Below are 9957 nucleotides of genomic sequence, written 5' to 3' on the forward strand. Positions count from 1 at the left end.
TTCTCAATTGAAAAACCGCGCATGCGCGGAAGTTTGAATGGGCCGCGCAGTCCCTTAAAGGGGCCGCGAACCCTCCAAAAATTAGCGCGAACACTGCTGCAGACACACCCACATTTCACAAGATTTCTCTATCAACAGAACACTAGATACATAGTGGGGAGAATAAGATTGTAGCCTGGTAAACATCTCATTGTTGCCTTGTTCTGCAAATAGTGGAGTAAAGCTTGGGGTTGTACAATAGTCTGTCAAAGACAGCTGATGTGGCAAATGCACAGTATGGTGTAATAGCCAGTCAAAGATCCAAGGTGGTTCCAGGTTCAATCCTTTGTTGTTCTTAGCCATATTCACCAGAAGTAAATTCAATGACAGTACAGGAAGCTGGTCATTTTTAATTGTTATACTAGAGTGCAACAGTTTAATCTCCAGACACAGGATAAGATACTTTTTCATGGTTAAGTTGTATTGTATTTTGTACTAAAGAAAAGCATTAAATATATCTGAGATTTAAGTAGCAGACCAAATTAAAAGTTGCATACCTGAAGGGTGCAATGCAACACTTGTAGATTGCAGTGGTCCAGGAACAGCACTAGGCCAGGAAGACAACCCTTGTCTTTAACAATGGCTTCTCTATTCTGTGGTTCCGAAGCCAAGTCCCTCAGTTGACTAACTACAGACAAAGCATCCATCACCTTGCGTGTCACTCGCTGTAACTTTGCACAAGGATCACAATTATTATGCAATTATAATCAACAGGTTTTAATCATCATTCGTAGAAGTTGCATTTTATATTAGAAGTTTTAGTACTCAAATATTATGTTATTAAATTATGTAAATACATAAATATAATATCCAAATATTACATTAGCTTTCCCCGTATGCAGACCTAAATAAAATTTAAAAAAGAAACTAATTTGGCTGATTGAATTATAATATATATCTGTGCATGTACATTCAGTACAATGTGTCATAATTTAAAATTAACTTTGTAGAGTCAACTAGTAAGCGACACATCCTCTACCTATTTCTCAATTTATTTTCACTTCCAGGTCTCCTCAGGCCGTGTCTTTAATGGGGAGGTCAGAGCAGGCGACTGTTAGCAGACATACAGGAACCATGAATAGTGGAAGCCTACCACCTAATTTTCCCTCCCCCATGAGGAGATGCTTGGCTTTCACGCTGTTCCTCTTTGCACAACATTGCGAAGTTCAGTATAATGGTTGAATGAGGGGAAATCAAACTTGTGTCTGTACACCCCATGGCACCATCTAATTAATGTTTTTAAAATAGACACTAATCACTCACTACAGGGAACTTTTTTTTATCCGGCACGGACGGGACCGACGTGGTGCCGGTTCATCAAAAATTTCGGATAACCGAACGCTATAGTAAAAGATACTGAGCTGAGAGCTGGTATGTTGGCCTTCGTAGCAAGAGGGTTCGAGTACAAGAACAAGGATGTCTTGCTGCAGTTGTACAGGGCCTTGGTGAGACCACACCTTGAGTATTGTGTGCAGTTTTGGTCGCCTTACCTGAGGAAGGACGTTCTTGCCATGGAAGGAGTGCAGCGAAGATTCACCAGGCTGATACCTGGGATGGCAGGAATGACGTATGAGGAGAGATTGTGTCGATTGGGCTTATACTCACTGGAGTTTAGAAGATTGAGGGGGGATCTCATCGAAACCTATAAAATTCTGTCAGGCCTGGACAGACTAGATGCAGGAAGGATGTTTCTGATGGCCGGGGAGTCCAGAACCAGGGGTCATAGTCTAAGGATAAGGGGTAAGCCATTTAGGACTGAAATGAGGAGGAATTTCTTCACCCAGAGAGTGGTGAACCTGTGGAATTCTCTGCCACAGAGGGCGGTGGAGGCCAGTTCATTAAGTATATTCAAGAAAGAGTTGGATATATTTCTTAAGGCTAAAGGGATCAAGGGATATGGGGAGAAGGCAGGGACAGGGTACTGAATTTGGATGATCAGCCATGATCTCATTGAATGGCGGAGCAGGCTCGAAGGGCCAAATGGCCTACTCCTGCTCCTATCTTCTATGTTTCTATGTATAAAGCAACAAACCCTGTTCAGCTTCAAAACAATGGCCACAAGTTGCAAGCATCTCTGTAGCTTAGCAACAGCTGCAGCCACACCCTTGCACAGCAACACATGGAGGAAAGCAAGTAATAAGTTACCTGAACCTACTCCTGAATTTTGCCGGTTAACTGACATTTCCAGTTATTTAGGTGCCGGTTAATTGAAAGTTTCCTGTATTATATGCAGTCAAATTTGTAGCAGCTGTCCTACATATTTTTGGGTAACTCTTGAATTTTGTGCATTGAATATTCTGTGCTCATTACATAATAAAACACTATTAAAAAGGCTACGAGAATTTATCAGTTTTTTTTTTAAAACAGAAACCGACCATGTTCAAAATATATTGAGACTGTCACTTAAGGTTTCACACATGAAATGTTCTATGTCAGGATTTTAAAAAAAACATATGAAAGAAAGCCCGTCATTTTCTGTTGATTTCTTCTGACTGCTAATTGATCTTAGAATTATCTAGAAATTAGCCTCTAACTGACCTCAAAAGGCACAGCAACCCGCTTTCAAGGGACTATTTACACACAACTGCACTTTAGCAGTATACATTGCAGCTGAAACTCCTCAATCCTGTTGTAATTGCAGTACTTTTCTCTTTTACCTCTCATTCCCCAGCCTGTAATTGTGCTCCAACTTATCCCATGCCCCCAACCTCTAACCCCAACCTACAAATTAAAGAAATTAAAATAAATACTTTGGCTGCGATTTTATTAATGGAGGCGGGTCAGGTGGTTTCCAGCTTCCAGTCCCGCCCCCAGCTGCATCCGGTCCACAGACATGATTTTGCCTTGATGAACCTTGTTAAGCCTGCCCTGCGAGCTTGCTGGCCAATTAACAGGAAGCCGATCTGATGACATAAAAACATAAGAAGTAGGAGCAGGAGTAGGCCATACGTAGGCCTAACCTAGACTCACGTCCACTTCCCTGCCCGCTCCCCGTAATCCCTAATTCCCTTATCTGCTAGGAAACTGTCTATCTCCGTTTTGAATTTATTTAATGTCGCAGCTTCCACAGCTCTCTGAGGTAGCAAATTCCATAGATTTACTACCCTCTGAGTGAAGAAGTTTCTCCTCATCTCAGTTTTGAAAGGGCAGCCCCTTATTCTAAGATTATGCCCCCTAGTTCTAGTCTCACCCATCAGTGGAAACATCCTCACCGCATCCACCCGATCAAGCCCCCTCACAATCTTACATGTTTCGATAAGATTGCCTCTCATTCTTCTGAATTCCAATGAGTAGAGGCCCAACCTACTCAACCTTTCCTCATACGTCAACCCGAGAATGAACCATTTATCCCAACTCTCTGTTTCCTGTTAGATAGCCAATCTTCCACCCATGCCAGTATATTACCCCCAATCCCGTGATTTTTTTTATCTTGTGCAGTAATCTTTTGTGTGGCACCTTGTCAAATGCCTTTTGGAAGTCCAAATACACCACATCCACTGGTTCCCCTTTATCCACCCTGTTTGTTACGTCCTCAAAGAATTCGAGCAAATTTGTCAAACATGACTTCCCCTCCATGCTGACTCTGTCCGATTAAATTATGCTTATCCAAATGTCCTGTTACTGCTTCCTTAATAATGGACTCCAACATTTTACCAACCACAGATGTTAGGCTAACTGGTCTATAGTTTCCAGCCTTTTGTCTACCTCCCTTTTTAAATAAGTCATCTGCCGGTTTTCTTAAAGGGACCACGCACAATTTTATTTTGACAGTTAATTTCTCAGTGTTTGACAGCATTGAGGTGCTGCAAACACTGAGAATCACTGCACAAAGGTGACCTCTTGCACCCAGGCTCTTCAATGCCTCCCTCCATAGGCTGGGATAGATGGCAGCTGCAGGTGAGGTGGCAGAAGCGATCTGTCACTGGTGAGAGAGGTTCTCCCAATGAGGTGGCACTGGACATGGATTTAAAAACTTGTAACCTAAAGAAAAGTGTAAATGTATTAAAAATGCAGTACCCAACATTTCTTTCCTCTGAGACTCACCATGTGCAACATTGGATCCTTCACACCACTTCTGCAGCTGTCATCAATCCAGAAACATTACAGCAGACTCACAACACGCCATATTTACCTGGCGTGGTGTTTGGACGTCGAGAAACCCGAGCCAGGAGCGGCAAAATTCAGAAATAGGCTGACAACTACTGCCAAGTACCTGTTAATAGGCAGGTAATTGCCTTTAATCCTCTTCCCGCCGCTAGGTGTCGGGTCCATTCGCAAATCGGGGACCCGACACTTGGGAAAGCTGCTTGGAGGCGGGATCGCAACCCGCCGTCAATCAAAGTGATTTTAATCTATGACCCGCCTCCAAACCTGCCCTCTGAGCACTGGCAAAATTGTGGCCTTTGTGTCTGTCTTCACAGAAGACGCAAAAAATTTCCGGGAAATAGTGGAGAACCAAGGATCTAGTGAGAATGAGGAACTGAAAGAAATTAGTATTAGTAAAAAAAATAGTACTGGAGAAATTAATGGGACTGAAAGCCAATAAATCCCCTAGACCTGATGGCCTACATCCTAGGGTTTTGAAAGAGGTAGTGATAGTGGATGCATTGGTTGCCATTTTCCAAAATTCCATAGATTCTAGAATGGTTCCCGCAGATTGGAAGGTAGCAAATGCAACCCCACTATTTAAGAAAGGAGGGAAAGAGAAAATGGGGAACTACAAACCAGTTAGCCTGACATCAATAGTAGGGAAAATGCTAGAATCTATTATCAAGGACGTGGTAACAGGGAACTTAGAAAATAATAATAGGATTGGACAAAGTCAACATGGATTTATGAAAGGGAAATCGTGTTTGACAAATTTGTTAAGAGTTTTTTTGAGGTTGTAACTAGCAGAATAGATAAGGGGAAACACAAGTGGATGTGGTGTATTTGGATTTTCAGAAGGCATTCGGTAAGATGCCACACAAGAGGTTATTAAACAAAATTAGAGCTCACGGGATTGGGGGTAATATACTAGCATGGATTGATTGGTTAACGGACAGAAAACAGAGAGTAGGACAGAAAACAGAGAGTAGGAATAAACGGGTCATTTTCGGGTTGGCAGGCTGTAACTAGTGGGGTCCCGCAAGGATCAGTGCTTGGGCCTCAGCTATTCACAATCTATATCAATGATTTGGATGAGGGGACCAAATGTAATATATTCAAGTTTGGTGATGATACAAAGCTAGGTGGGAATGTAAATTGTGAGGAGGATGCAAAGAGGCTTCAAGGGGATACAGACAGGCTAAGTGAATGGGCAAGAACATAGCAAATAGAATATAATGTGGAGAAATGTGAAGTTATCCACTTTGGTAGGAAAAATAGAAAAGCAGAGTATTTTTTAAATGGTGAGAGACTGGGAAATGTTGGTGTTCAGAGGGATCTGGGTGTTCTTGTACACGAATCACTGAAAGTTAACATGCAGGTACAGCAAGCAATTAGGAAAGCAAATGGTATGTTGGCCTTTATTACAAGAGGATTTGAGTACAAGAGTAAAGATGTCTTACCGCAATTATATAGGGCCCTGGTGAGGCCACAGCTGGAGTAGTGTGTACAGTTTTGGTCTCCTTGCCTAAGAAAGAATATACTTGCCATAGAGGGAGTGCAACAAAGGTTCACCAGACTGATTCACGGGATGGGGGAATTGTCCTATGAGGAGAGATCGAGTAGACTAGGCCTATATTCTCTAGAGTTTAGAAGAATGAGAGGTGATCTCATTGAAACATACAAAATTCTTACAGGGTTTGACAAGGTAGATGCTGAGTGGCTGTTTCCCTGGCTGGAGAGTCTAGAACTAGGGGGCATTGTCTCAGGATAAGGGGTCGGCCATTTAGGACTGAGATGAGGAGAAATGTCTTCGCTCGGAGGGTGGTGAATCACAGAAGGCTGTGGAGGCTCAGTCATTGAGTATATTCAAGACAGAGATCGATAGATTGTTGAATATTAAGGGAATCAAGGGATATGGGGATAGTGCAGGAAAGTGGAGATGAGGTAGAAGATTAGCCATGATCTTATTGAATGGCGGAGCAGGCTCGAAAGGCCAAATGGCCTACTCCTGCTCCCATTTCTTATGTTCATTCCCCTTCTCCTAAGTTATACCTTCCCTCTCTAGCTTCTTCTGGCTCCCAGTGCTCCCACACCTCTAGGCTAATTATCTACTGCCCTCTAACCCTCTTTGACCTGAAAACTGCACCTTGTCTTGACTCCCCATGTATAATGCCATGGGAGCTACAAATTTTTTCTTTCTTTCTCAATGCTGTATCAAATTAATAAATATATTCTCAATAACTATCACATACCTACATTTAGTACCTAGGAAATGGCTGACAAATGAGCCTATATTATGCAGCTAAATATGGATTCTGTCACTGGTGGCGATCCATATGTGCCAAATATTTGTATTTTGCAAGCACAGTGCGTTAAAACTTTGCTTTATGAGTGAAACAGTATCTGCACCATGTCAATATTGATGTTACATATTCACTTTTATTCTATGGCAGTGCATATCATGGCAGCCTTTAAATTTATTTTGGAACACTATACAACTCTGCAATTGTAAAGTGATTATGGTCATACTTGTACTTTACATGAAATATATATATTACGGGTGCCAATCCTTTAATAATGTAGTGGGTGCAGGGAGCACATTGCAAGCTGGAAGCAGCAACTTGTCGGCACTACACGGAATTACAACATTGCAGTAGAAACTAAGAGCCTATCTCCCCGTCTCCCCAAAAAACAAAGTGCCATAATATTTAGCTTTCTTTTCTTGCAAAATTCAACTAGTTTCTGATTTTATCAAAATCTAGTAACTAGCCACGCTCACCAAAAATACCATTGGTTATTTGTCTATGAATATAACGTGTAGCTCTTTGAATGCTTTACTTAGCTGCAATGCCCATACATTCAGTCTTGAGAGGTGCAGAATAATAAAGGATGCCATATCCACAACAAAATAGGCAGCCTTCGTTCCATGATCAAATTCTGATACACATACAATACCACTAACAGATTCACACTGGGACAAAATAGGTTTTGTTTTATCTTGATGAGAATAAAATAGTTGCGCAGACTGGGTGGCTTTAAAAACAACATTTAAAAATTTACTTCACAAAATCAGACTACCTCCTCCAGTATAACTGCACTACCAGTGGTAATGATATGGTAGTGATCTGATCTCCAGTTCCCTCCTAAAACTTCTGAAAGGTTGGTTAGTCCAAAGATGGTAAAACCTGAAAAACAAAAATATAAATTGGAATTTTGTTTCGGTCAGCCAGGCGTCTGGCATATACAGAAGCACATCACCATGCTTAAGAATCTCTAAACCAACTATTGACAAATCTATAGAGTTCCTTTGCCCGAAATGGATTACACACTCTCTACACATAGGGAGATACCCCACTTACCTAAATCTGAACAGCGAAGGCGCGATTTTCTTTAAAACTAGCGCAAAAGATAGCAGAAACTCAATTTGTACTTGAAATTACTCTATCTTTTGTGCTGGTTTGGCCAATTTTGGGAAAATGGCACTGAAAAAAACTCAGTACAACCTAGCAGAAACTCCAGGCCAATGTGTGAGTACAACATCAATTTTAATCTTCCATCACCAAGCAGGTCACCTTGGAGCCAGATCCCAATTAGACCCCACTTATCATCCCTCAAGGAGGATAGCTGGTAGTTGATCATTAGACCACTGATAGCATGGTTTTTCTAAGTAGACGGCAGAAAGCAGGAACCCCTCATGACCAGCAAGGTAATCAGCACAACTCACCCCATAAAATGTGTAACTGCAATGCTACCATTATCCTGACTATGTCATGGATGCACATCATACTTCATTGAATAGCTATTCTACCTGTTGGAGGTCCAGAGCTTTGGCAGCAGCTGCTTGTGTCTCTCTGTAACTGTGGTAGGTAACGAACTCTGGATACATGAGTGTTTTCAAATACATTTTGGAAAATATATTTTCGATTGGAGCATGTCGTGTGGGATGTATCAGTAGTTGGAGAGGGAGAAGAGAAAGAGGACAGTAGGGAAAAAGAAAGTGGAAGCATTGAGGGAGGTGTGGGGCATTGGAAGGGAGATTTGGGGTTGTTGAACAGTTAGGAAGGGTATAGGAGGAGTTTGGTGGGGGTAATGTGCAATTGGAAGTTAGAAGCTGGGCAGATAGTGGGTAGTTGTGTTATAGTGAGCTGAGAATAGTTAGCAGATGGGCACTTGTAAGTGACAGTGAGTATCGGGAGTGGTGCAGTTTAAGAGTTGTTGGTAACACAGCGATGAAGGGAAGCAAATAAAGATAAAACTGAGCCCATTAATGGAGAGGCGTGAAGGATAGGGTGCAAGTAGTGTAATGCAATATGAAAGCGAGTAGCAGGGAGAAGCTGGTGAAGTGGAGTTAGGAGTGGCAAACGGAGGTGGAAATTGAAGTACAAAATTTGAAACAATGGCCTGTATTTTCTGATGCCTACGGGTGTGTACGTGCTGCATACGCACCCGTAGGGACATCGGAAATGCGAAGCGCATGCGCTGAAAACCGGTATTCCCGATCTGTCAAGAATGCTCTTGCAGATCGGACGCCTGCCCTAGAGAAGGGCCTCTGCGGGCGGATAGTTCCGCTTTCTGAAGAACCTCCGCCTGCAGAAAACTCTTAGAAATCTTATGTCTGGTAAAAGCAGGCGTAAGGCCTGCTTTTACTAGCAAAAAAACAATCTTTTGTCACTCATTTATAATTTTAAAATACTTTTAAAAAAGGTAAGTTTATTTTTAGCCCCGTAAATTTTTAAAAACAATTTCAAAAAATTAAATGTTTAAAATATTTAATTTATTGTCATTTTAACTCATTTTAAAAACGTGATTACAAAATGTATTTAATGTTTTACTGTGGTTTTTGGGGTGATCTCCATTCATATATTTGACAGGTCTATTTGTCAAAAGTATGAAGGGAGATTCCCTTCTACTATTGGCTGGCCTGGCCTGGCCCACGTGATCCCAGGGATGTTTACGAACTGCATGCGCCCCATGGATATGTGGGCCCTGCATATTTCGAGTTTGGAGCGGCCCAGGAGCGGAAGTGTACGCACCTCGGGAGCCCTCAGGTAAGTTCGTAGATTTTTTTCCGATAGGAGGCATTTGCATGCAGGAAGCCTCCTATCGGAAATTACGGACCAATTCTGTGGCTCTGGACTGGGGAGGGAATGTGGAGAGAATGACGTGGGAGGGAATGTGGAGTCTTTGAAAGGGAGAAATCAGGGTTGGGTGAAGTTGGAATTAGACATGCAGAAAGGAGCACAAAAAGACCAGTGCAAATCAAACAGAGGCAGTGGAAGGGAGTTCTGAAAGGGAACAGTGTGAAGCAAATGCAGGAGCAGAAGTGGTAGCAGAGATTAAGAAGTGCGAATTAATACATTTAAAATATATCAAACTTTCAGTACAGTACATGAGGGAACGGATTGAGTGGCAGTAATCTGTGGGATTGGAGGAAGAAAGAAGACACACATATTTTCTTTTCTATAAGCAGCTGGGTCACACTTTAAAAAAAACCATTTTATATAGGGTCAGAAAATTAGAACCAGATTTGGGGCTGATTGACTAGGCAGAGTTGGTACCAAAGCAAAGCTGAGGGACAGAAAAAAGCAGGGTCAGCAGCAGTGTTTATAGGGGCACATTTATTTTTTGTAACATAGGACTGGAAAATTGGGGGCAGAGGTAGAATATTTATCGTGATGCAGCTGTCAGTTGAGTGAACAGAGGGACAGAGTTGTTTTTAACTGGTGGCTGGTAGATGCTCAGTTGTTGGGAAGGCACAGCACCATCTAGTGAGCAATGCCTGCAATTAGCAACTGTTTGCGTACAGAATTTCCCATTATAAATGTTGAC

The 9957-nt window shown here is 42.0% G+C and overlaps 2 protein-coding genes across 5 annotated transcripts in view; one reads left to right on the forward strand and one right to left on the reverse strand.

Annotated features, from left to right (window-relative positions):
* Positions 1-7744, reverse strand: part of armc1l (armadillo repeat containing 1, like) — a 28369-nt gene extending 20625 nt beyond the window's left edge. The window contains exons 1-2 of one of the 3 annotated variants that reach the window (XM_085997542.1): positions 7207-7744; positions 537-710 (exon numbers count right to left, since the gene is read on the reverse strand). In XM_085997542.1, the coding sequence (XP_085853668.1) occupies positions 537-686 (150 nt within the window). In that variant the 5' untranslated portion in view covers positions 687-710; positions 7207-7744. The remainder of the gene's footprint in view (positions 1-536; positions 711-7206) is intronic. The other 2 variants (XM_085997541.1, XM_085997543.1) reach the window with 2 other exon arrangements.
* Positions 7745-7897: 153 nt separating this feature from the next.
* mtfr2 (mitochondrial fission regulator 2) overlaps positions 7898-9957 on the forward strand; it is an 18458-nt gene continuing 16398 nt past the window's right edge. Inside the window, exon 1 of one of the 2 annotated variants that reach the window (XM_085997540.1) lies at positions 7898-7990. The gene's annotated coding sequence lies outside the window, so the exon portion shown is untranslated. The remainder of the gene's footprint in view (positions 7991-9957) is intronic. The other variant, XM_085997539.1, reaches the window with a different exon arrangement.

Source organism: Somniosus microcephalus, chromosome 9, assembly GCF_052327205.1.
Source record: "Somniosus microcephalus isolate GS21.2 chromosome 9, FLI_Smic_1.0, whole genome shotgun sequence".
Lineage (NCBI taxonomy): Eukaryota > Metazoa > Chordata > Chondrichthyes > Squaliformes > Somniosidae > Somniosus > Somniosus microcephalus.